General features: G+C 50.1%; 2 protein-coding genes across 4 annotated transcripts in view; one reads left to right on the top strand and one right to left on the bottom strand.

The window, feature by feature from the left end:
• The window catches only part of CMTM4 (CKLF like MARVEL transmembrane domain containing 4), a 71,345-nt gene extending 62,312 nt beyond the window's left edge, over positions 1-9,033 (top strand). For both annotated transcript variants that reach the window (XM_077885961.1, XM_077885951.1), the window contains exons 3-4: positions 181-279; positions 1,860-9,033. In XM_077885961.1, coding sequence (XP_077742087.1) covers positions 181-279; positions 1,860-2,024 — 264 coding nt within the window. In that variant the 3' untranslated portion in view covers positions 2,025-9,033. The remainder of the gene's footprint in view (positions 1-180; positions 280-1,859) is intronic.
• A 571-nt stretch (positions 9,034-9,604) lies between these two features.
• Positions 9,605-16,065, bottom strand: CMTM3 (CKLF like MARVEL transmembrane domain containing 3). 2 transcript variants are annotated; one of them, XR_013373613.1, is made up of 6 exons: positions 15,895-16,065; positions 13,373-13,528; positions 12,363-12,458; positions 11,853-11,973; positions 10,266-10,440; positions 9,605-10,036 (listed from the first exon to the last, which is right to left on the bottom strand). XR_013373613.1 is itself a non-coding variant. In XM_077885971.1 (5 exons), exons 1-5 carry the CDS (start codon positions 16,048-16,050, stop codon positions 10,412-10,414), a joined length of 558 nt encoding a protein of 185 aa, XP_077742097.1. In that variant the 5' UTR covers positions 16,051-16,065; the 3' UTR covers positions 9,605-10,411. The 2 variants fall into 2 exon arrangements, 1 of the variants encoding a protein (XP_077742097.1); XM_077885971.1 differs by having other exon boundaries at positions 9,605-10,440.
• Between the last annotated feature and the right edge of the window lie 10,887 nt (positions 16,066-26,952).

The following is a 26,952-nucleotide window of genomic DNA, read 5'->3' as shown; positions in this document are numbered from 1 at the left end:
ACTGATACCATCTTTGCCTTCCTTCATGGGTCCAGTCCCCTGGGCATCAAGACTAAAATGTGGGGCCGTCAGAGAGGCTGGATATTGTCCTCCATATTTGAAAATCCTTCAGTTGCTTTTAGGGCAAAGCATGAAATAATTCTTTTCAAGTGACTTTACCTTTTTTTTTTTTTTTTTTAGGATTTGGTCAACACTGGACTCAGCACTTTCTTTTTCTTTATTGCTTCGATTGTATTGGCTGCTTTAAACCACAAAACCGGAGCAGAAATTGCTGCCGTGGTAAGTGAACTCAGTTGGTTAAAACACAGGCTGATTTGTACACTCTGACCCACCCTCCTCTGTCCCCTAGTGTGTGTCCTGCTCATTCTTCTTCAGCTTTTTTCTTTGCTAATGATGTTGTTACCGAGCCAGTAGCGGGCCTGGTTCCTTCGGAGCCGTGGTTCTCAGACTGTGGTCCCCAGAATAGCAGCCTCCACATCGTGGAGGACCTTGTTAGAAATGCCATTCCCAGGCTCCCCCAGAGCTACTGAATCAGAAATATGCCTCCCTCCTTTTTTTTTTTTTTTTTAAGATTAATTATCTGTTTTAGAGAGCACAGTGGGGAGGGGTGGAAGGAGAGAGAGTCCCAAGCAGACTCTGCCCTGAGTGTGGACCCCAACGTGGGACTCAATCTCACAACCCTGAGATCATGACCTGAACCAAAAACCGAGTCGGACACTCAACCAACTTCCCTGCCCAGGAGCCCCCGAACCAGAAGAAATATGTTTTAAAAAGTTTTCCAGGTGATTCAGGTACACACTTAAAGTTGGGAATCACTCCTTTAGTCTGTTTCCAGCAGAGCCCTGGATGTCTCTGACAGTTGCTTTTAAGAGCCTTATCTGGGGGCCCCTGGGTGGCTCAGTGGTTGAGCGTCTGCCTTCAGCTCAGGGTGTGATCCTGGGGTCCTGGGATTGAGTCCTACTTCGGTCTCCCTGCATGGAGCCTGCTTCTCCCTCTGTCTGTGTCTCTGCCTCATTCTCTGCATCCCTCATGAATAAATAAATACAATCTTTTTTTTTTTAAGGGCCTGTCAATGTGGGGTCTTAATGAAGAAGAGTGCGGTCTTGACACCATTTAGCAGTCAAATGACATTTTTTTTTTTTGCTTTTCAAGGAAGAATGCCTTTGGGAGTAGGGTGGGAACCAGGTCATGTAAGACTTTGATTCTCTGTGTTTTGCATTTCTGTATTGTTCTGTATTTATAATGAATGTATAGCACTTTTGCGACAGGGAAGGGCACTTTAAAAGGTTTGTAAAAAACACTAAACCAGCTGTTCTCCCTCCCAAGTGTCACTCAGTAGATCGGTCAGTCATTAGCAAATCATTAAATTTCTGTTGCTGCTTACCCCAGAGCTGCCCACCTGGAGCTGCCCAAGGGAGAGGCAGCCGGGCAGCAGGCGGGAGCTGGGGGGCTATGATTTGGAACGTCAGGCCACGTGGCTTGATTAGGGTTTCACACATGAGACCCTCATTTCCTGTCTATATAATACTTTGGCTACATTGTGCTTTCTTATCTGGGACCAGTGGCCATGAAAAAGAGGCAAACCCATGATTTGTATGTGTCTGTGTGTATTTAATAGATCCAGAACACTTCAAAAGAAGCCGTAGGCTGTCTTCAGGTGAGGCAGCACTTTATGTGGATCATGTTTAACTACACACTTGGCCATCGTCTGACAGCCAAATATCAGTGGGCCTGGCGTGGTACAGCTGGAAGAGCTGCACACAGCTCGGGTCAGCGTGAGCTGTGCAGGGCAGGTCCTGCCCAGACACCCTGTAGACGGCTGACGTGTCTGAGGACTAACCGGTGCCTGTGTTTTGTAGATATTTGGCTTCTTGGCAACCGCGGTGTATGCGGTGAACACATTCCTGGCAGTGCAGAAGTGGAGGGTCAGTGTCCACCAGCAGAGCGCCAGTGACTACATCCGAGCACGCACAGAGTCCAGAGATGTGGACGGTCGCCCCGAGATCCAGCGCCTGGACACATGAGCACCTGCCGGAGCCCTCCTCCCTCTCCTCATGCCCATCCTTTCAACCAAGTTTTCTTTCCCTCATCACGTCAGATTTTCCTGTGATTAAGTTGAATTTTGTCCTCTTTGGTAAAAGTTCATTCTGGGAAAGTTTTTCAGAGTGGCCCTGGTGGCGGGTCCGTGAGGCAGGGAGCCCCCTGTACCCCGCTGTTCAGACAGAGGCGGGCGGGAGAGGCCTGCAGATTGCCCAGCATTTGGTGGCTGTGGGGGCAGCTGGCCTCCCTGGCTGCCGCGTCTCTTCTAGTCTTCACTGTCCCCAAGCACAGGCTTCACATCTGACTCTGAGCCACCCTGTCATGTGTTTTTGTGACAAGTCAAGAATTTGGATTAATGGGAGCTGCCGGGAGGGGTAAAAAATCAAGGAATGAGCAGTCAGCAGCGATCACTGGGCAGGCCCCCCGCAAGCCCCAGGGCGACGTGTCGTCTTGCTGCCTGGATCTTCCCCTGCTCCTCGTCCTCCAGGCCTGGGGCATCGCGACAGCAGCACAGGCCCGGAACGCCGCGTGAGATGCTGAGTGTTTGGCAACCGGCGTGCTGGTGGAGCTGTTTGCTGGGTCTGGATGTTATGGGGCTGGGAAGAGCTGCTGTCCTCTTGGGGCGGCTTGGCAGGACTGCTGCCAGGTGGGAAGGTTGCCTTTCGTTTCCTACCCTGCTGAGACAACACATCCTCACTCGATGGCTCTTCAAATGCATCACCTCCCCGAATCCCACATTCTTCTCCAGGAATATGGGACCACCTTGTTTTCCAGCTTTCTACCCACCCTTACTACTTGGAGGCCAAATTGCAGACTTCCTGCAATTTTACCTTCTCAGGTAAAAGCCACACAAAAAATACAATCCATTCCAGCAGCCAGAATGCTTGCCCGTTTGCTGGCTTCGTGGACCACAGGTCGGGACACACCTCTCCTTTAGGGATGTGTGCTAAGTGTTGAATGCCTGAGGACAGCTCTAAAGTGATTCTGAGTAGGTTTGTCCAGGATTTGAAAATACTTGAATTTCCACCACGACACATCCTTTCACTGATGTTTCGGGAGGCACAGATTGTAGCTTTTGTGTGCCTCAGGGTCATAGCTATGAACATGGATCTTGGAAGTTTTGGGGAAAGATTGTAGTTCTGTGAGGTTTCGAATGGATGCTTGAGAACGTGAAGGTTATGTGGTGGACATGTTAAACGAGCCCCTGTGATGCTGTAGTGTTTTTGTTCTTTGCATTTTTCCTGTGGGAGACCAATTGTGTCTTTCATGGGAAAAATGTTTTAAGTTGTGGGGTTTTCGCTCTCTGAACTGTTGTTAATGTTTACAAACCTCCTTCTTGCTCTGCTATTCTGTGTTCAGCTGTCCCCAGGGAGGAAACCCGTCCTGCTGGGGGAACGAGTCTGCAGCCCAGGGGATCCCCCAGAACCTCGCCTAGTGGTGGCTGATGGCAGCTGCAGCCGGGCACCGTCGGGGCAGAGATCGTGAGTGTGTGTTGGGCGCAGTGTGGCTGGGAAAGCATCCGGCCCCCCGTGCGTGGCATCACCCGCTTTGTGGAAGAGAGCGTCTGATTTCCTAGGGCAGGTAGCCCTGCTAGGCGGGTGAATCCGTGTCTGAAGGGTTGGGGTGACGGCCTAGCCCCCTGGACCAGCCCTTTGGTACCATCTCAATTCTGCTGTGGTTCCTTCTGGGGGCAGCAGCCCCGGTGGCAGGTGCGAGCTCCTGTCTGCGTCAGGGGCGGCGGGCTGGTGGGCTGCAGGTGCAGAGCCCCGCTGGTCTGGTGGTCACCCCCCCCCCCACTGCTTCCACACCGGTCCGATTGAGCCCCCTCCCGTGTGTGTTGCGAGGCAGCACAAATCATGCTTCGCAGACTTAGCGTATGTAGTGACTTCTGAGGAGATTGTGACATCTAGATTTTATATCTGTTCATTTTATGTATTTATTTTGCATTTGCTGAGTGTGTCTGCATAGTCCAAAATGGGCTCATCTCCCTCTGAGAGTTCGTTAGAAACAGGGTCACAAAGACTCAAGCTTGCATTCAGCGGGGCCCACATGGAAGGACCACCCTGAACTTTATCAGAAATCTGCTGGGAATCATGTTACTTGGCCTCAATAAAAAGCCGCCTTTGAAGTGAGATTGAAAAAAAGAATACCACTCAGGCAGGATTGTTGCCCAAGTTTTCCCAAGTCACTGCAATAAAACCAGTTTATCATCTGGTGAAAAAGGGCCTATTGGTCTCCTGAGGATGTGTTGAAAGCTGCAAGAAAGGGTTCTGAAGCCCATCTAAACTACAAATGCTTACAGGTGATAAAAAGTGATGGCACTTTGTGCCACAGAGCGACTCGGAGTCAATTTGCATCGTAGTGTTAGAATCTTTGGAATTATTTATGTCCCTGTAACTATTTAATATCCTTTGTGCCATGAGCCTCCCCCATGGTTTTTGTAAATATATTTCTGTATATTTAATTAGCTCCCAGTACAACCAGCAGCGGCCAGGCCCATTCTCTAGCTCTCTAATCCGGGTGAGGCAGATGCACGGCAGTGTGGTGGTGAGCACTCGTGGAGGGCTGTCTAGGGCGAGTGTGGCAACACTTGCATTTTCCTTGTGTTGCCTCTGTGTACAAACAAGACAATCTAGACTTAGTGGGGGCTTAACAGGATTTTTTTTCCCCCCAAATTGAAGGAAGCTTGTTTGTACATTTAATAGTTCCACTATGGATCATATCCATTTGGTTTGGGGGCATTTTAAGGCTGAGGCAGTCATAGTGTTTATCAATTTTCTGGTAGGATGATGCTGGCTTTCATAGTTGGTACCAAACTTGATGGGAACTGCAGTCGTTGTGTAAATTGGAATTTGCTCCTGGAGACTGTATGGTTGAAACCCTCAAGCATTTGGTGGAACCTCTAGTGGTTTTAGATGGATGCAAACACTGACGTCTTCAGAGAAAGTTGATCTTGGCACAGATTTGGGTGATGTGGTATTTTTTTTTCCCCTCTGATTCTCCTGCATCTTCCTTTCTCACTGCTGAAGGCATGGAGGGAGAGGTCTGTCCCTTTCAAACAGAGAGATTACAGTCATGGGGGCCTAAAGATGCTCGCTGGCCTCAGAGAGACCCAGGGAAGGATGAAGCCAGTCACAGATTAAAACCTCATAGAAGTTTGATTTAAAGTATTTTATTTCAGATTTTTACTCTGTGCAGCAACACTTGTCTAAGAGATTACTTTCGCCTGGCAAAAGAGGGATGTAGTAGCCTGTCCAGTCCCAGCGCCAAGGCCTCCTGGGCACCTGGAGCTGAAGTGCCAGTCTGGGCAGAGCCTGGCCAGCCCTGGGGAAGGCAGTTGGGACCCAGCCTGGCTCTGAGGGCTGGGCTCTGGGAGGCGGACCACACCCCGAGTCCTCAGGGCACCATGACTCCCCTGGGACGAAGGCTCTTGCCCACGGGTAGGCGTGAAGTGTATCCAATGTGTTGGATGCTTCTGCTCAGAGCTTTGGACTCTGTTGAAAACATGTCTACTTTTCTAAAGCCTGCAGCTTCATCTGCTTTTCTTTGATGCTTTCCTAGTGATTGAGACTTTGGTTAAGCCACAGGCAGTCTCTTGAGGAGAGAAAGCACGTAACTCTGTCTGCACATGTATGCAAATCCGTGCTCCTGACAGCAAAGCCTGGAGTAGCGCCTCCGTGTGTCATGTCCTCCGTGTGGCCCCAGCTCACCTTTTCTTGCAGATACTCCTGTGCTATTTTAGGAGAAATAAGATATTTCTCAAAATATTTGGTTCTCAAATATTTGGGTTCTCAAAACTGGCCCTCACAGATCAATAGTGTGTGGAGGCAGTGTGTGGCCAGTTTGGTGATTCTGGAAGGCAGTGATGATTTAAGTGGTCCCCTTGTGTCTCTGTGTTCAAAACCAAGCAACCATGAAGTTGTGTCACCACTGCTTGATTGTCTTTTTCTCCATATTTTGCTTATACAGGAAAATAATGACATTAAACAGGTAGCAAAAGGCAAAAGGCAAAAAAAAACCCACAAAAAACAAAAAACAGCAGCACTTTCTAGGCTGAAGGCTATTGCCAATTAATTCTCTTTAGCAAAATAAAAAGGTGCTTCTTGCCCAGGCACTGCCATTAACTCGTTTGCCACCTTAGGGAGACGCAGACATAACGCCACCTTCCTTGAACTTTGCAAACCTTCCTGGCTTTTTATAAAATCTCGTGTTTCTTCTCTCCTCAGCAGATACTTCTGAGATCATTAAGAACTGTCTGGTTGAAAAGGTAATTTGAAATATTTGACCTTCTACATTGCTTTTATTTAGAAACCAATCTCTGACAGAAAACACCCTCAATATGTTAAATCTGGAACTTTCTTCTGAAAAGGAATGTTCTGGGTTGACTTTTCTTCACACCAGTAGATGGCATTTATATACTCTTAGACTGGAAACAGAGGAATGGGTCCTGATGTGTTTTCCCTTCTCTGGTCTGGATCATGTTTTTATTTCATTTGGATTTAATTTCTCAACCTTGGGGATTTTTCCCCCCTCTCTAGTTTTTCTTATTCCTAAACAGTAAAGAAAAAAGTTACCTACAAGTCCGCTGAGCTTGAATCAATGGCAACTTGCCTAGAATAAAATTCAGCTTATGGATTCTTGAATAGTACATCTTTTTCATAGAGTTAGCTTGTTGTCTGCATTTTTATGCCAAGACTTCAATTCAGGTTACTGCTTATCTAGACACCTGTGAGTGGCATGTTTTCTTTGGGATGCATCGTACACAGAGGCCAGAGAGCCTTCAGTAAGGGGTTAGTAGCCTGGACTGTAGTGCGCTATCAGAACTTTTATGGTTCTAATTTAGAGTAGGAACTTCTCAAAGGACCTTGATCAGCTTTGTTGATGGGATCAGGGCGAGGCTGGAAGTTTCTTTTCCTAATTGTGCCTCAGAGGATAGAAAGTAGGACACGGTTGATTCGGGTGATGGTTTGTATGGGACTTGGTAATAGTCTGAACCTGTCAAATCTGAGAAACCCCAGTAGGAAGCACCCCATTTTACCAGGACACGAGGACAGTGTGGGGACCTGATGTGCATGCCAGGCAGGGCCAGTCTGACGGCTGCCTCCCTCTGTGGGCCATTTTGCTTTCTTGCCTTTTCCAGAATCGGTTTTGCAAGTTTTGAGATCCTGTTCCCTTCTCTGCAGAAGCGAGGAAGGCAAATAATCAGGGCTTGAAGGGAGAACTGGTTGGTCCAAGGGCCGGCCCCCCCGGGGAGGACGCAGGCAGGAGGCCTGATGCACCTCCAAGCTGGCCCCGGCCCACACCGGGGCTGCCTACTTCCAGCGCTTTCACTCTGTAATCCATTTTAAAAATGAGCTTTCAGATCCTGCCTCATGATGAAACTAACGTATGTGGATAAAACCAGTGCTTTTAATAACTTGATTTTGATATGGTTCCCACTGAAAGAATGTAGGGATCGAAACTATTTGTATATGTCGAGATTTGTAGGGGTTCAGGAACCCGTGGCAAAAACACTTAACTATTTATTACAGGTATGACTGTATGTTTTTTCCCCCAAAACAGGTAATTCTGTCTTTGTATATTTTAAGACAAATAAGAATTGTTTCACCTTCGGTGCCTTCTGTGCGTGAGTCACATAAACACTTGTCAATCATGGAATTGAAAAAAAGATGTACATTTAGTTAAACCAGATGACACTATTTTTGTAGCATGATTTTAGATTGTGTCCTTTTAATATTGCTTTTAGCAATGATGGTTTTGAGGTTTGGCCATTATCCCTTTTAGACTTCGTTACATATTTTGAAAAAATTAAAGAAACAATACCCACCTTGGCTATTCCTGCCTCCTCTCTGCTGCTTTCTCCCCAATGATTTGTTTCTGCTTATTTCAACAGTCTGAGAGTAAGAGTATATTTCTGTGAAATAATTATGAATCCGTATAACTGCATTTGGCATTTTTAAACCACTTGGTCACTTGGAGCCACCGCTCACCTCAAACAGAAAGAGGAAAGTGATTTCATAAAAAAGAATGGACGTCCGCGGTGCCCTGACCTCCCCCCTCTCTGGGGTGGAGATGGTGCAGAACCCCCGTGTCGCAACCCCGGTGTCCTGGCCTGGCGAGGGCGGTCCTGGGCCTGGCGTCTGCGGACGGCTCAGGCCACCCCCGGCCCTGCGTCCCCCTCCGCCCGCTGGCCTCCTCAGATCTCACATGGGCTCGGTGCCCCTTTCTGGCTTTCTGCCTGGACAAAATAGGTGCCCTGCTGTGCGGAGCCCCATGAAGTCGAGACCCAGCTAACCCGCTAGCTGCTCCTTTGGCTTTCCCACCCCTGTAGGACGCGAGTTCTGTCTGGTCAAGAAAAATCTCGAGTAAACTAGCTGAGCCGTTGCAAAGTGAAGGAATGGATTTACTGAAACATGATATTACAGCTCCTCTTTTGTCCTTTGGAAGGGTCAGACTACGTAATTATTTTAACGAAGGAAGTCAAGTCAGATGGCTGGTAACTGCAGTGATTCTTCACTGGTACTTGGCCCAGTGGCACTTCTGGGGGGCGACGTTAATTTAACAACTATGACATTTTGCTTCTGAAAAGTCTATTTCCTTTACTAGTTTGGACACAGCTGTGGGGCATTCGGAAGGATGCCACTCGGCACGCATTGGTTTATGCTGCTGGGGCGGGGGGGGGTGTCTCCCAGCTTCTCGAACCCTGGCTCGTGGGTTGGACTCTGTCCACGTGGAGCAGGTCTGGGGCCCCAGAGCCTTTGCCCCCGGTGATTTGTCCCTGACAGCAGACAAAGCCTCACATTGCCCTCGGTTTTGCCCCTTTGTTTCTTTTGAAGGACCTATTTTTCATGGTACTTGTGCTGATTGTTTTCATAGTGTTCAAATCTGTATTTTTGTATGTAGAGGGAAATAATTTTCTCAACACTAATCGCTAATAAATATTGTACTAAATTGTCATGAAGGAATTGTTTAATAAATGGACACATAAAAGTGGCATCGTCTCCTTCTTGGCCCCCACTTCCTTCCGCCGCCTGGAAGGCTGAACGCAGCCCGCGTCTGTGAGGGCGGCCGGGGTCGGGCTGTCAGGCTGCGTGGACCCCGCCGTGTACCCCGCGCCTCTGCACGCTCCGCTGTCCCGCAGGTTTTCGAATGTGCACGAGAGTTGGGGCAGAGCGCCTGGGCCGTTTGCACGGAGCCCCGGCGTCCTCCCGGGCTTCAAGCCCGAGGCCCCCGTGCGACCAGCGCCCGACCACGAGCGCCCCGGGTTCCGGCTGCCTCAGGGGGGCCGTGGACTGTGATCCTGACACCCCAGTGAGAGGCTCCCGGGCCCCTCAGAGGGGCTCTGGGGACCGGGCAAGTCCCCGAACCTTCTGTTAGTTTCCTGGGCCGTGACCCGGGGTTGTGTGAGGAGCGGGTGCTCCCGTGCGGCAGACGCTCGGGGTGCCTGGGTGGCACAAGCGCGGCCGCTGAACCGGAGCGGTGGGGACGCCCGGCGGACAGGGCCGCTCTGCGCAGCAGGCCTGGAGCGCGCTGCCTGGGGCTGAGGGTTCTCAGACACGTACACTGCAAGCACATAGTCTGGTTTAATCCACTGTGGCTTTTACATGCAAGAGACGAACAAAGGTCACAGATGCCCAAGACACGGGGCCAGGTGAGGCCTTTTGGGTCACAGAAAGTGTCATGTAAAAAACTACTTTTGTGTAAAAAAAAAAAATTACATAAAGTTACAAAATCCCGTTGAACATACACACACAGCACACGTCCTTGGGGGCACACAGAAGGCACATCGGGCCCCTTGCCTGCCGGGGGGCCCCGGGGAAAGAGGGTGCGGCCGGGCCTGCCGGGCCACCCAGAAGGCTGTCAGCGAGTTCACGGTTAGGCACGCGGGTCTGCGCCCCGGTGAGCCAACCTACAGCTGCCCCGTCCCCGAGATGTGGCTCCGGAGCGTGACAGGCACCTGTTAGGGGTGCCGTGGGAGCAAAGGTCGGTTTTCTCCCTGTTGCAAAGTAAAGCGGGAACTGGTGCTCCCTGAAGGAACCCTCGGAAGGATGGTTCTCGACAAAGTGCCTGGCACGAGTGGGACACCAAATGCAAACGAGAATCCTTGGGGCCCAGCAGGTTGGCCTGGGGTGGCTTCTAGTGCGCCCCCCCCGGTGCTCCCTGCGACGGAGGTGCAGGCTCCATCCGCTCTGTCCCCTTGTGCTTATTTTTGGCAGAGCGCTTACAAGGCTTCAGGTCCGTGGCAGACACGAGGACACATGGCCCGACGTGCACGACGCCCCGGGTGCCGCGTTTGGTGGCGCGTCGTGTGCCTGTCACCGGGCGGCCAGCAGCTCCCACTGCTGAAGGCCCCGCCTCCCTCCGACGCCCCTCAGTCGGAGTCAGAGTCGGAATTCTCTTCTGGAAGGAAGACAAAGGGGATGCTTGGCGGGAGTTTCTAGGCCCGGGTGCCCGGGGAGACCGGCTGGGTTTCCGGCTGGAGCCCCGGGCCGGGACCCCGCATGGGCAGCCGCCGTCACCTCCAGGGTACGGCCACGCGGAGGGGGTGCCCACATGCCCTTGCTCTAGCCTCTCCCAGGTCTCCCTGGGCTGTTCTCCCCTGGGGGTGTCAGCGTGGCAAATCCGCACCCCAAACCCTGCCACAATTCAGCAGGGCACAGTGGGCACAGCCATTATTCTGGGACAAGAAAGTAAAATATGCTAGAAAATCAGGAATCCTCTCTTCAGCCACCTTAGAGTTTCAATCCCCTTGGCCCGAATCCTAATTTTATGTGGTGATCAGACACATTTTATGATGTTCAGGGCCTACCTAAGGTGTGACTCAAGGGCTCCTCGAAGCCCAGCCCCCCAGAGTACTCTGTAGAGCCTTCTGCAGGAGGAACAGCATTCAAGTCGCTAACCCCCGCTCCAGCTGCAGTGCCAACTGCTATTTTCAGGGAGGGACCCCCCCTTCCCTGGCCAACCCCTGACTCTTGGAGCCCCAGTCAATCCTCATACTGTTGGGGTCACAGGTGAGCTCCGAGAGCCTCCAAAAACCCTGACCCCCTAGCCCTGTGCCAAGGGCTAGACTGGTGGGATTTTATGGTTTTGCTGTATTCATTCTAACACATGAGCTAGGAATCATTTTACCACCAAAAAAAAAAAAATTTCTATCTCCAAATATTAAAGCCCACAATATTCAAACACATGTCTGCACTGCCACTCCCTACTTGCTGACTGGTTATCTTGAAGAACGCATGGCAGGCAACTGGTAGCAGCTCACAAAGGCCTGGGGAAAATGTCTAGGGACGTTAAACCTAGGGTTGGTCCAAGTCCAGGACGGGGAGAGAGGAGCCTCATATTTTTAGCAGAAGGATGGTTTCTGCTGGCTCATAAATCTGAGCTTGCTGGCGCCGTGGAGAAGGGTGGGAGCTTGGTTCTCTGGCCCCTGAGCCATGGGCCCGGGACGCTGGGCAGGTGTCGTGGGGGTTCAGGGGATGTGATCAGGGCAGGTGGCCACTTTGCAGCTCAGTGACTGGCTGCCTTGGGGGCTCATCCGGGAAGGTCCCACCGAGGAGGAGGTGCTAGGCCTGCCCTCAGCTTGCTTTTCCTGGAGAGGCAGAGGCCCTGGGAAGCCAGCTGGCTGCATGATCCGTGCCCCGTGAAGGGACGGGAGAAGCAGGCCGGGAGAACGCTTCCTGCCCTCCTGGGGGAGGACGCACTCCTCCAGCTTCACACTGGCCAAGTATCCCTGGGGGCGGAGGGAAGGGTCCCCAGCAATAGCCCTGGGTCGGCAAGCTGGGTCCCCGGGGAAAAGCGGGGTGGCCACCCACCTTCCGCCTTGTCGGCCGTGTTCTCTTCCGCGGAGTCCCCTTCTTTGAGGAATTTGGCCACGTCGTTAAAGATCAGGTAGAAATCAACGGCAAACACGATGGTGGCAAAGAAGCCGAACACCTGTGGGACGGGACAGGGCGCATGGCACCCATCACGGGGAGCTGGGAGTCTCTGGGCCGAGGGCCCGGGACAGGCAGGGAAGCCGCCGCCCCACTTGACCCGCTGAACAGGCGGGACGGACGAGCACAGCCGCCTCCCAGGACCGGCAAGTAGGAAACTGCACTGTGGCCTTGGTGGGCAAGCAGCCCCCCAAACCCGGGGCCCACTGACACTCCGCTCAGGGACTCTGCAGTTGTGGAGACCTGCGTGCAAGCCCAAGGGCCTATGCAGGGACAGACTCTGCCCCAGACACTGAGTGTCCAAAGGGCATCTGGGGCTCCACCAGGGGTGGGGTGACCTTGAGGGGGCATCGCCGGGCAACCCCTTCCAGGGCTCAGGGGGCTACTCACCCCAGCTGCTTTGGAAGCCGCGTCTGAGTACTTGGCGACAGCCGTGATGGAGATGGCGAAGTAGATGAGAGCCGCAGTGACACAGCGCAGGAAGTCCTGGGGAGGCGGGGTGTGGTCACTGCCCTGGGCTCCCTGGACTGGGGCACAGCGGAGCCCAGACAGGGCCAGGGCCTCGGAAGGGCAGCAGGTGGCAGGAACGGGGCTGGAACCGCCGTTCCCAGGGGACGATGAGCCTGGCAGGCTGGGCACTCCCCGGACCCGCAGCTCTGGCATCCCCCGGGCTCCCGGCCTGTCCTGGTCCCATCGCACTCCCTGACCCTTCTCCACCCGTTCCTGCCCCTGTCCGGGTGCCCCCGGAGGCTGCCCTGTGCCCGGTCCAAGTGGCCGTGCCCTGTCTGGTGGACAACAGGACGTGGGCCAGGCTGCAGCTTGCTCTGTGGCTTCGCCCACATGCAGGGCTCCCTTTTTGATGAGAAAGACATTGAAAACCCGGTCACCTGCCCCCGGCTGGCTCTCCGAAGGGCCTCGCTGTGCCACAGACTTGCGGCAGGTCCATTTACGTGTCCTGGTTTCTGCTCACCTGTCCCCAGACACGGGGACACAGAGTGCAGCTCATCAGGACGCGTACTGGTACGAAGTCACGAGACCAGGGTTCAATTGCAGCGTTTTTGTCCCTCCTCAGGCAGTTTGAGGTGGGGTTTTGAGGGCTCCCAGGTGACCAAGCAAGTTGCCAGATGGCTGAAGTCTGGCTAAGCCCTGCGAACCCTCGGTTAGCCTGTCCTGCTCTGGTGGAAAGGGCTAGAATGCCCGCGGCTGGGAGCACCGGCGCCACCTGGTGGCCAGGGCCAGGACGCCGGCTGGGGTTCCCGGCGCGGGGAACGGGGGCTGCGAGGTGAGGCAGCCTGCGGGGTGGGCCGCTGAGAGCCGCCGCCTGCAGCTGCACAGTCCCCCCACGCTGAAGGGCGACGGCCCCAGCGCAGCCACCCCTCCGGCCGGGGACGCAGCCTCACCATCATGGGCCAGCACAAGCCCTGCCACTTGTCATTCAGCTGCATGGCATCAGCGAAGAGGAAGTAGAGGGCCAGGAGGAACTCCAGCAGAGGCGCTGCCAGGAAGGCGGATGCCGAGGATGCCACATAGCAGACAAAGGTGATGAACGAGAGGCCCTGCAGGTGAGAAGGAAAGTCACACCCCTCGCACGCCCGCGCCCAGGGCTCTGCATCCAGGGACAGAGGCTGTGCCAGCAGGGGAGGTGACCCGCCCACGGTCCTGCAGCTGCCAGGATTGGAATCCGTCCCGGGCCACCCCCCTCCAAGTCCCAGCTCCCCACTTGCGCCCAGCCCCCCAGGAGGCTGCATCCCAGCCCCCACCCCCCGCAGGCTCTCGGCAGAATCCATCCAACCCAGATGGGGCCCAATAGGGCAAATCAAACCTCTCAAAGGCGGCGCGCTGAGCAGGAACCAGTTTCAACAAATTACACCCAACGCCCAAGAATGTAAATTTTAGCTGAAACACAGCTTATGAATTTTGAACTTTAGTGACATGCGTGCTGAAGTGTTCGGAGTTGCAAGGTGCCCATGCGGGCAATTTATCCTGCATCAAACACTAAACCGCCCTGGTGCCCAGACAGATGCGTAAGATAAAGCAAATCCGACAACATGTTCACAACTGCGCGATCCAGGCGGTGGGTGTTGGGGCCTTACAGTGTAACTCTGAGTTTTTTACAGGTTTGCCAATTTCCCCAGGAGGAACAAGGCCTCCCGGGAGGGGAGTGTTCACTGAGGCTTCAGGCCCTGGGCCTACCAGCCCAGCCAGCCCTGCAGCCCTGCAGCACCCCCCCGCCCCGCCCAAGGGCCGGCTTCCGCACTCGATGGGTGGGCACCGATGCCCCACGATGCTGCGGCCCTGGGGGTGCCCGCTGCAGGGCAGGACAGACCAAGATGGGGGGCTGTCCCCTGGCCAGGGCCCGCTGAGGCTTGGGGCGGCCTCGCAGCCACCTGTGCACAGGTGCTGCTCACGGCCCACTTGGCAAACGAGAAACCGAGGTGCAGACAGTGAAGTGGCTGCCCAGCGCCCCGGGGGACAGGCATGTGGCCTCAGGGCTGGCTGACAAGTGGCCCTGCCCGAGTGTGGGCCGTCTTGCGTCCTGATTTGTCACCGTGGCTGAGTAGCTTGAGTGGGGCTCAGGGGGCCCCGCAGGGACTCCCGGGTGCCCCACAGGAAACACTGTGGCTGCTTAGACAAATGAGCCGCAGAGATCCCAGAGAGTCCCCAGGGCACCCGAATCTGTCTTGAACGAGCCCATGGGGGTAGCTGAGTTCAACTCAACAGATGGGAAATTGAGGCACAGAGAGGGGCCTCCAGGGAGAGCCAGGCCGTGGGACCCTGACCCTGACCCAGCGCCGACCCGGCTCCTGCTGTGCCTCCTCCACAGGGGCCCCTCTGCTGCCCTTCCCCTTCCTGTCCGCCACCCCCAAAGCCAGATTCTGAGGAGCCCCCTCCCACGCCTGCTCCCCCATTCCCTGACTCCTTGTGGCTGCTTCCTCCCCTTTCCTGTCCCTGTCAGCCTCCCCCTCTCAGGCCTGGAGCAGCCAGGGGTGACCAGCGTGGCTCCCCTGGGATCAGCCCTGAGCCGCTCTCCGCCCCCTACTCCTGTGAGCGCCTAGATCTGGATTCCTGACTCCTGTGGGCTGAGGGCCGCTGGGGCTTAAGGCTTCTCTGCAAAAGCGCTTCCCGTCAACCTCTGGGCAGGGCCGGGGCCAACCAGAGGTGACCCCTGGAGTGTGGCCCGAATCGGGGGGCCTCACCTGGGGGTTGGGCAGGCCCCGGGCCGTGACCTCCAGGCTGACCCTAGGGGCAGGAGTGGCAGCCAGGTCCCGTCCTGCCAGCGCCAAGGGCAGGTCTGGGCCAGAAGCCTCGGATCTCACTGATGAGATCCCGCTCTCACCCTTGCTGTCACCCAGCCCTCGAGTGGCCCACCTGTCAGGTCCCCCAGGCTCCTGGCCTCAGCCTTCTTGTCCGCCAAGTGGGAATAACGACGGACTAGGAATCTCCCGAGGGCTCCTCCGCACCTCGCCCCCCTGCGCCGCCCCGCCCCGCCCCCTCCCTGCCCGAGGCCCAGCACCGGCCCCGCCGCGCGGAGTCCCCCAGACAAAGGCCTGTCGGGCGGGGGTGGGGGTTGCGGGCAGGAGGCAGGAGGCCGGAGGCCGGCGGGGCGGGGCGGGGCGGGGCGGGGCGGGGCGGCGGGATCGCAGCGGGGAGGGCCGCGGAGGGGGATGAAGTCACCGCCGGGCCGCCCCCGGCCCCCGGCCCCCGGCCCCCGGCCCCCGGCCCCCGGGAGGGCTCTGCTCGCGCCCCCCGCCGTGCGTGCGGCCTCACCCGTCCCGGGGCCCTTCCCAGTCCCCCGGTTCCTCCCGGTTCCTCCCGGGCGCAGGCGGGGGCGGCGGGCCGGGGAGCGGGGAGGGCCGGGGTCGCGCCCCCGCCGCCCGCGAGCTGGCCCTGCTCGGCCCCGACGGCGCCCGCCCGCACTCACCGACTCGGCCAGCAGGAGGCGGCCTTTGCGCGAGCACAGGAAGGCGCGCGCGGGCAGGAGGGCGCGGAGCCCGGGCCCCGGGGCGCCGGCGGGGGGGCGGCGGGCGCGCGGCGGGGCGGCGGGGGCCGGGGCGGGCTCCTGGTCCGGGGGCCACATGGCGGCGGCCGCAGGGAGCCCGCCCGCGCCCGGGAGGGAAGCGGAAGCGCCGCGGCGCGGAAGGAGAGAAGCGAGGCGGGGGCGCGGGGCGCGGGGCGCACCCCCTCCCCTCCTCTCCCCTCCTCTCCCCGCCCCTCCCCCGCCCCTCCCGCCGCGGCCCCTCCTCCTGCCCCGCGCCCCGCGCCCCGCGCCCCGCGCCCTCTTCCGCCCGCCTTCCTCCTCCTCCCGCCCCGCCCCGCCCCGCGCCGCCTGGGCCTCCTCGCGCCCCCCGCCCGGCCCCCAGCCCCGCCCGGCGCCCCGAGGCCGCCTTTCGGCCGCCCCTGAACGCCCCGTCGGGGCCGCGTCCGCCCGCCTGGGCCTGGAGCGGGGTGTGCCCTCGCCGCGGCGTCGCCTCCTGCCCGCGTCCCCGCGCGCGTCCGGGGCCCGGGAGCCTCGGCGTCCGAGGGCGAACCCCGTCGGGGCCTCCTGCGCCTCGCACCGCGGCGCCGCCCCCTTCTCCCCGGGCCACGCCTCCCGCCTCCGGCCGCCCCAGGCTCCCCGGGCTCCCCCCCCCGGAGGCCGCCGGGTGGCGCCTGGGCCGCGGGCGGGGCGCCGCCATCCACCCTTCCCGCCGGGATCCGAGACCGTGGGGTGCCCGCCCGCCCTCGCCCGCCCCATCGGTCCGGCCCCAAGGCCGGCACATCTTCGCCTCCTCGAGCTTTCTTTGTTTCTGTTCACGTGTCACCACCGCCAGGGCCTCCGCTGGGTCCCCGAGTCCCCCCCACCCGCGCTGCTGTGACGGCGTCTTTAAGAGGCTGCTCTGCTTCCTCGTGCAGCCCAAGGAGGCTTAAGGTCTCCATCAGGATCATCTCCATCTCCCTTAGGCCTCAAACCTTGGGAGTTTCCATCTTGCCCGGAGTCTTGGTAGAGACACTAGAAACATAACCCCCTTGGTGTCCTCTGTCCCTGTGTCTCCCACTCACAGACCTTCTTACAGTTTCGTGAACAAACCATGCTCCCTTCCCACTATAGGGCCTTTGTGCCTACGGGGCCCCGCTTTCTGGAATGCTCTTCTCCACCTGGTTCTCTGATGAACTTTTTATTTATTTATTTATTTATTTATTATTTATTTATTTATTTATTTATTTATTTATATTATTTATTTATGATAGGCACACAGTGAGAGAGAGAGAGGCAGAGACACAGGCAGAGGGAGAAGCAGGCTCCATGCACCGGGAGCCCGACGTGGGACTCGATTCCAGGTCTCCAGGATCACGCCCTGGGCTGAAGGCAACACTAAACCGCTGAGCCACCAGGGCGTCCCTCTTTCTTTTTCATGAGAGACACAGAGAGAGAGGTAGAGACCCAGGCAGAGGGAGAAGCAGGCTCCATGCAGGGAGCCCGACGCGGGACTCGATTCTGGGGCCCCAGGATTACACCCTGGGCCGAAGGCGGCGCCAAACCGCTAAGCCACCTGGCCTGCCCAAACCCTCTGTATTCTTACCTTTCTTTCTCTTTCTTTCTTTCTTTCTTTCTTTCTTTCTTTCTTTCTTTCTTTCTTTCTTTCTTTCTTTCTTTCTTTTTTTTGATTTTATTTATTTATTTTATTTTGAGAGAGAGAGAGCCAGAGAGAGAGCACGAGTGGAGAGGAGGTGCAGAGGGAGGAGCAGACTCCCCACTGAGCAGAGAGCCTGCAATCCAGGGCTTGATCCCAAGGCTCTGGGATCATGACCTGAAACAAAGGCAGACAGTTAACCAACTAAGCCACCAGACATCTTCTTCTTCTTCTCTTCCTCCTCCCCCTCCTATTTTTTTTTTTAGGATTTATTCATTTATTTGAAAGAGAGAGAGAGGGAGAGAGAGGAAGTGCGTGATTGAGCAGGAGCTAGGAGAGAGGTATAGGGAGAATCTTCAGCAGACTTCCCCGAGTGTCGAGCTCACCACAGGGCTTGATCTCTGGACCCTGCAACCACCACCAAACTGAAACTTGTGTGATGCTCAACCGACTGTGCCACCCAGGCACCCCTATATTTATCTTCTGTTGCTTGATGTATTGACTTACTAAAAGAGGTATATTAAAACTTCACTAAAGTTTTTTTTTTTTAAGTTTTAGTTTTATTACTTTTCCTTGGATTTCTAATAGTCTTTTTTATTGTTAGATGAACAAAAGTTAACATTTTTAAATTTTGTTTTTTTAATTTATTTTTTTTTTAGTTTTAAAAGTTTTTAATTTATTTGACAGAGAGAGAGCAAGAGCACTCTTGCAAGCAGGAGGAGTGGGAGAGAAACAGGGAGCCTTATGTGGGGCTTGATCCCAGGACCCTGGGATCATGACCTGAGCTGAAGGCAGTTGCTTAACCTACTGAATCACCAGGTGCCCTTGTATTTTGTTTTGTTTTGTTTCTTTTAAATATTTATTTATTTATTTATTTGAGACAGAGAGGTTGAGGAGGGGCAGAGGCAGAGAGAGAATCCCAAGCAGACTCCCCATGGAGTGTGGAGCCCACTCCACACTGAGATCTCACAGCCCTGAGATCACCACCTGAGCAGAAACCAAGAGTTGGAGGCTCATCTGACTGAGCCATCCAGGTGCCCCAAAAGTTAACATGCGTTTTGTTCAGTAGAGTGTAGCAATGGAGAGCATAAATACTGGGTTTAAATCCTGGTTCTATTGCTTTCCTAACTTCTCTGTCCTCAGTTTCTCCATGCACAAAGTGACAATAATAAAATTACCTAAGTCATATAATTATTGTAAGGATTATATGAGTTAGTATATAAAAATGTCTTAGAGCAATGCCCAGCAAAAGAAAAAAATAGAATAATGCCTGGTGTATATTTTTATTAAGTATCATTTTAACATCTCTGTTGTCCCTAGTGAAAGCTTTGAGCTTTGAATTCTATTTCATTTAATATTAATTTTACCACACCCACTTTCTTTTTTCTGGCTTTTATATTGCACATGTTGTTTATGCTTTTCTCATATAAGCATCTAATACTATAAATATCTAAGTACTATTTTTGTTTCATCTTATAAATTTTGATATGTTGTATTTTCATTTTTGTTTACTTCCAAATATTTTCTAATTTCTCCCAAGACTTTATCTTTGAACTGCAGATTATTTGGCAGTATATTGTTTAATTTTTAAACATTTGGAGGTTTTCCAGTCTTCTTTCTGTTATTGATTCCCGGTTTAATTCCATTATGGTCAGAGATTATGTATGATTATGTATGATTTTAATTCTTTTAAATTTAGGGACGTTTGTTTTATGATTCAGGATATGGCCCATCTTGATGAATGCTCTCTGTGCACTTGAAAAGAAAGTGCATTTATTGAGTGAAGTGTTTTATAAATGTCACTTAGATCCAGTTGATTGGTGGCGGTATTTCTTTTATATCCTTGCTGGTTGTCTGTGTACTTGTTCTACCAATTACTGAGAGAGAAAAAATGATGTCCTCAACAATATGTATAGATTTATCCATTTTTCTCTTCAGAGCTCTATCAGTTTTTGCTTTATGCATTTAGAGGCTCTGCTATTAGGAACATCTAGCATTGTTGTATTGTCATAGGATAAATTATTTTTTCACTATGTGGTGTCTCTTTTATCCCTGGTGATTTTCTTTATCTTTGTATGATATTAGTATAACCATTCCAGTTTTCTTTTGATTGATATTTTCATGGAATATATTTTTCTATTATTTTATTTCTAATATACCTATACCATTATTTTAAAGTAGGTTTCCTGCAGATAATTGGGTCTTTAAAAAAAAAATCCATCTAACAATCTATGTATTTTAATTAGTTTGTATAGACCATTTATATTTAGTGTAGTTATTTGTATATTTGGATTTAGGTCTACAATTTTGTTTTGTTTGTTCTGTTTTTGTTCATCTCTTCTGCCTTCTTTTGGATTAATTTTTTTTTTTTAGTATTCTAAAATATATTGAGTTTTTTACTCTCTTGGTACAATTTGGTACAGTGTTTTCCATAGGGATTACTATATACATGCTAACTTTTCAGTCTACTTAGAATTAATATTTTACCACTACAAATGCCATACAGAAACCTGACCATCATATAGGTCATTTTATCCTCCTGGCTTCATGCTGTAGCTGTTACATATATTACATCTACCTCTGCTGGAAATCCCATCAGATAATGTTAAGATTTTTTTTTTTAGAATTTATTTTTTAAGATTTTATTTATTCATGAGAGACACACACAGAGAGAGAGGCAGAGAGACAGGCAGAGGGAGAAGCAGGCTCCATGCAGGGAGCCTGACGTGGGACTTGATCCCGGGTCTCCAGGATCAGACCCTGGGCCGAAGGCAGGCGCTAAATCGCTGAGCCACCCAGGGATCCCTAATGTTAAGATTTTTGCTTTCATTGTCCACAATAGCCAAACTGTGGAAGGAGCCTCGATGTGCATTGACAGATGAGTGGATAAAGAAGATGTGGTCTATATATACAATGGAATATTACTCAGCCATTAAAAAGAATGAATACCTACCATTTGCTTTGAAGTGGATGGATGGAGGGTATTATGCTGAGTGAAGTAAGTCAATTGGAGGTGGACAATCATTATATGGTTTCACTCACACAGGGAATATAAGAAATAGTGAAAGGGATTATACGGGAAAGGAGGGAAAATGAGTGGGAAAAATTAGAGAGGGTGACAAAACATGAAAGACTCCTAATTTTGGGGAATAAAAAAGGGTGGTGGAAGGGGAGGCAGGCAGGGGGATGGGGTGACTGGGTGACGGGCACTGAGGGGGGCACTTGACAGGATGAGCACTGTCATCCTGTTGGCAAATTGAACTTCAATTAAAAAAAAAATATATATATATAAATATAAAAAACATGTTTGCTTTCAAACATCAAACATATTTTAAAGAACTTGAGAAGAATATACTATTTGTCCAGATATTTACTATTTTTCCAGTTTTATTGAGACATAATTGACATACAATAATAATTGACATTTAAGTTTAAGGTGTATGGGATCCCTGGGTGGCGCAGCAGTTTGGCGCCTGCCTTTGGCCCAGGGCGCGATCCTGGAGACCCGGGATCGAATCCCATGTCGGGCTCCCGGTGCATGGAGCCTGCTTCTCCCTCTACCTATGTCTCTGACTGTCTCTCTCTCTCTCTCTCTCTCTGTGTGACTATCATAAATAAAAATTAAAAAAAAAGGTGTAGAGCATGAGGAGATGACTTATATGTATTGTGAAGTGATTAACACAGTTTAGTTAGCATCCATCATCAAATACAAATACAAAAAAAGGGAAAATAAGCCTTTTAATTTGTGATGGAAACTTTTAGGATTTACTTCCTTATCAGCTTTTAAATATGCTATATAGTGGTGTTAACTATATTTATAATGCTATACATTATATTTCCAGTAGTTATTTTTCTTATAACTGGAAGTTTGTACTTTTGACTACCTTCATCTAATTCTCCCTCCCTCCACCTCTTGCCTTTGGTAACAACATATGTAATCTCATTTTCTATGAGTTTCACTTTTTCTTTTTTCTTTTAGATTCTGCATTTATGTGAAATCATACAGTATTTGTTTTCTGTAACTTATTTCACTTAGCATAATGCCCCCCATCTTGCCACAAATGGTAGGTTTTCTTTTTTTAAGGCTGAGTAATATTCCATTGTGTATATATGTCATATTTTCTTTATCCGTTCATCCATTGATGGACACTTATATTATTTCCATATCTTGGCTATTGTAAATAATGCTGTAATGAATTTAGGGGTGCAGATATCTCTTCAACATGATGTTTTTATTTCCTTTGGATATATGCTCAGAAGTAGGATTGTTGGATCATATAGTAGTTGTTTTTTTTCATATAGTAGTTCTGTTTTTAATTTTTAAGATATTTATTTTTTTCTTTTTAATTTTTAAGATATTTATTTACTGTTTATGTTGCTCATCCTTTATCCTTGAAATAATATATTTCCTTCTGGTATAATTTCTCTACCATCTAAAGAACTTACTTTGGCACTTCTTTCACAGCAGATCTACTGGCAATGTGTTCTCTTAGTTTTCCCCCTTTTTTTTTTTAAGATTTCTTTATTTTAGAGAGAGTGAGAGCAAGAGTGGAGGAGCAGGGGTGGGCAGAGGGAGAGAGAGAGTCTCAAGCAGACTCCCTGCTGAGTTCAGAGCCCAATATGAGGCTCAATCTCGTGACCCTGAGATCATTACCTGAGCCAAAATCAAGACCTAGATGCTTAACAAACTGAGCCACCCAGGCATTCCAGTTTTCTTCTTTTTGAGAATGTCTTTTTCTTTTGGCCTCTGTTAATGAAGGGTATTTTTACTGCATATAGAATTCTGAGTTTGATGGTTCTTTTCTTTTCTCTTCTCAAGATTTACTTTATTTTACAGAAAGAGAGAAGACATAAGCAAGAGGGGCAGAGGGAGAAGAAAGAATCTGAAGCAGGGTCCACACTGAGTGCAGAGCCCAATGCAGGTCTTGATCTCACAACCTGAGATTACAACCTGGGCCAAAACCAAGAGTTAGACAATTAATCAACAGCACTACCCAGGTGCTCTGACAGTTATTTTCTTTTAACACTTGAAAACAGCCATTTTTTGCTGGGCTCCCAGGTCTGATGAGAAATTCTCAGTTATTAAAATTGTTACATCATTTTTCTCTAGGTACTATCAATATTTTTTTTCTTCATCTTAGTTTTCAGAAATTTGATTAGAATGTACCCAGGTATGTATTTTTTGTTTCTTCTGTTTGAAATTTACTGATTTTTTTTTTTTTTTTTAGATTTCTTATTTAAAAATTTACTGAATTTCAGGGCAGCCTGGGTGGCTCAGCAGTTTAGCACCGCCTTCAGCCCAGGGTGTGATCCTGGAGTCCTGGGATCGAGTCCCACATCGGGCTCCCTGCATGGAGCCTGCTTCTCCCTCTGCCTGTGCCCCCTTCTCTCTCTCTCTCTCTTGAATAAATAATCTTTTTTTTTAAAAGTAAAAAATAAAAATAAAAATTTACTGAATTTCTTGAATCTGTAAACTTATGCCTTGCTAATTTAGAGAGATTTTTCTACTTCTGAATACATCAAGTAATTATTGGTTGTATCTTGGACATTTTTTTTTTTTTATTTACGATAGTCACACACACACAGAGAGGCAGAGACACAGGCAGAGGGAGAAGCAGGCTCCATGCACCGGGAGTCCGATGTGGGATTTGATCCCAGGTCTCCAGGATCGCGCCCTGGGCCAAAGGCAGGCGTCAAACCGCTGCGCCACCCAGGGATCCCGTATCTTGGACATTTTGAATATTATACTATGAATTCTGGATTTGTTTAATTCCTATAGAGAGCACTGGTTCTGTTGTTTTTAAGCAGGCAATCAACTGGTTAGATTTAGATCGCAATATCCTACCCACCATTGAACTGTGGCTCCAATGTCAGTTCAGTCTTGAAAAACTTTGCAGTGCTATCTGGGATAAATCCCACTTGGTCATGGCGTATAATAATTTTGATATGCTGTTAGAGTTGGTTTGCTAATATTTTGTTGAGGATTTTTACGTCTATAGTCAAAACAAATACTGGTATATAGTTTTCCTTTTTGTGATATCTTTATCTAGCTTTGGTATCAGGGTAATGCTGGCCCCATAACATGAGTTAGGAAGTGTTCCTTTGTCTTCTCTTTTTTGGAAGAGTCTGAGAAGGGTTGGTATTAGTTCTTTTTTAAAAGTTTGGTGGAATTCACCAGTGAAGCTATCTAGTACTGGACTTTTATTTGTTGGGAGGTGTTGGTTACTATTTTGATCTTTTGAGATTTTCTATTTCTTCTTGAGTCAGTTTAGGTAATTTGTGTGTTTCTAGTGTGTATGTCCATTTCATCTAATTTTTCAGGATACAACTATTATAGAGTTATCTTGTAATTCTTTTTAATTTCTCTATCATCAGCAGTTATGTTCTCACTTTCAATTCTGACTTTAGTCCTAAAGGACTATTCATCTTGTTGATATTTTCAAAGAACTAACTTTTGGATTTGTTGATTATTATTTTTCTGCTCTGTGTTTTATTTCTGCTCTAATCTCTGTTGTTTCCTTTCTTCTCCTAGCTTTGGGTTTAGTTTGGTCTTTTACTGGTTCCTCAAGGTGTAAAGTTAGGTTATTGGTTTGAAATCTTTCTTCCTTTTGAAGATAGGCATTTACAGCTGTACATTTCTGAGCACTGCCTTTGCTGCATCTCCTAAGTTTTAGTATGTTGTGTTTTAGTTTCATTCACCATATTTTCTAATTTCTTTTTCTGATTTCTTCTTTGACCCATTGCTTGTTTTCCACATATTTGTCAGTTTTCCAGATTTCCTTCTGCTATTCATTTGTAGCTTCATTCCATTGTGATGAAAGCAGATACTTTGTATGATTTCAGCGTTATTAAATTTGAAACTGAAAAAAAAAATTGAAACTGAAATTTCTTGGTTTGTGTCCTAATGTCTGGTCTTACAGACTGTTTCATATGCACTTGGGAAGAACATGTATTCTGGTGTTGTTGAGTGTAATGTTCAACATACATCTGTTAGTAGATGGTTTATAGTGTTGTTCAAATCCTCTATATCCTTACTGACGTCCTGTCCAGATATCCATCGTTGTTGTAGGGCTATTCTGATCTGTTCTGTGTGTGCCCGAGTGTTCAATCTGAGACCTGGGTCATGGGCATTCCCTGGGGTCAGATCCATGCATCCACTGCTTGGGGGGTGTCCCAGGAGTTCATCTACAGCTCGATGGGATCTTTCTCTTGAGATCTTTCCTTTTCATGGTTTCCTTGACACTTTCAAGTTCTGAGGGATCCTCTATAAAGCTTGTTTAGGTTCTCTTTTTCTTTTAAAGGTTTTATTTAGTTGAGAAAGAGGGAGAGAGAGTACAAGTGGGGAGGAGGATCAGAGGGAGAGAGAGAAGTAGACTTCCCACTGAGCAGGGAGCCCAATGCAGAGTGCAATCCCAGGACCCTGAGATTATGACCTGAGCTGAGGGCAGAGGCTTAAATGACTGAGCCACCGAGGTGCCCCTCTCTACTCTATTTCATATTTCCTGCCACTGCTTTGGATACAGAGAGAAGAGATCAAGGGATTTTCTCCATACTCTTGGGACCATGGTTCTTCTGGTCAGAGAAGAAGCTTTCTATATCTTGGAGTTTGAATTCCTGCTTGTTTGGCTGCTTCTATCACTGCCATTGATGCTGTGGTGTTGTCTGGAGGCTGGAGTAGAAAAGAATGGTAAAAATGGTAAAAAACAAAACCCCAGGGAATTATCCCATTCTTCCTCATCTACAAGGGCTCTGTTTCTTGTTTCTTGGGCTAGTGTGTTAGTCACCTTGGGCTGCCATAACAAAACACCACAGACTGGGTGGCCTGAACAACCAGAATTTATTTTCTCATAGTTCCCTAGGCTGGCAGTTTAAGATAGAGGTACCAGTACATTTGGTTTCTGGTGAGAGCTCTCTTCCTAGCTTGTCAAAGGTCACTTTGTGTCTTTATATGACCTTTCCTCTGTGCACTTGTATAGAGAGAATGTAAATGAGCTGCTGTCTGATGTCTTATAAAGACACTAATCCTATTGGGTGAGGGTCCCACCCATATGATCTCATTTAACCTTAATTTTAAATTTAAAAAAATTTCTAATGTTTTTAAAGTAGGCTTCATGCCCAGTGTAGAGCCCAATGTGGGACTCGATCTCATGACCCTGAGATCTTGACCCGAGCCAAAACCAAGGGTTGGTTGCTTAACTGACTGTGCCACCCAGGTGCATCCCCCCCCACCTTTTAAAAAAAGATGTCTTAAAAGTGAGGGAAGCAGAAGGAGAGTCAGTGCAGAGCCCAACATGGGGCTCAATCTCACAACCCTGAGATCACAATGTAAGCTGAACCAAGAGTAGGCCACTCAATCATGCCACCCAGGTACCCCTTCCTTGTCTTCTAATATCCAGGTGGCCTTTTTTTTTTTTTTTTGGACAGTTTTTTTTTTTTTAATTTTTATTTATTTATGATAGGCACACAGTGAGAGAGAGAGGCAGAGACACAGGCAGAGGGAGAAGCAGGCTCCATGCACTGGGAGCCCGATGTGGGATTCGATCCCGGGTCTCCAGGATCGCGCCCTGGGCCAAAGGCAGGCGCCAAACCGCTGCGCCACCCAGGGATCCCTCCAGGTGGCCTTTGATGTTTGGTTTTGTTCTCATGTCTATAATATCTTTGTGCTATTTCTCTTGTTCTGAAAGCTTTTAGGATTTCCTCTTTATCTTTCAAATTGGTGTATTTTACCAAGCAATGTGGACTTTTCCATATCACTGTCCCTTCTGTTAAATTTTAAAATCTTTCTCATAATCCCTCCTCCTCCTCCCCCACTAAGTACTGTTGTTAACTTATTGTCTTTTTTACAGTTTTTAAGCACACAGTATCCATCTGAATGTGCTAGTTAGGATTTTTCAGGGTCTGCATTTTGACCAGATCCATAGGGGATGCATTCTTTACTAGCAGATACTCACCTGATATAGTTTTGCTCCAAAGAAGCATCCTCCTGAAAGCTCTGGTGACTACAGCCCTGTCCCAGGATCCCCTTCTCATCAGGACAGGTGGCTGCATCAAGTTGCACTCCATACCCAGCCCAGTCCCATGGCACCCTTCTCTGTCTGGATGTGGAGAACCTCTGCCTGCCCGGAGAGCCGCCTCCAGGGATTGAGAGGAATGGCCACACAAAGGAGTTCAGCAAGTTCTACCCTTTTCCATTAGATTCTGAACACAGTCCTATTTAGCTTACATTTTTAAATAAAATTTACCATATGATGAAATAGATGTATACAGTTGTTTTGACAAATGTATACACCTGTGTGACCACTTCCCTTAGTGAAAATAATCAACTTTCTCATACCCTCAGGCCCCTTTGTAATCGGTCCTCAAGCTCC

Source organism: Canis aureus, chromosome 3, assembly GCF_053574225.1.
Source record: "Canis aureus isolate CA01 chromosome 3, VMU_Caureus_v.1.0, whole genome shotgun sequence".
Lineage (NCBI taxonomy): Eukaryota > Metazoa > Chordata > Mammalia > Carnivora > Canidae > Canis > Canis aureus.
Note: the sequence above shows the minus strand (reverse complement) of the source record. Positions and strands in the feature narration are given on the sequence as shown.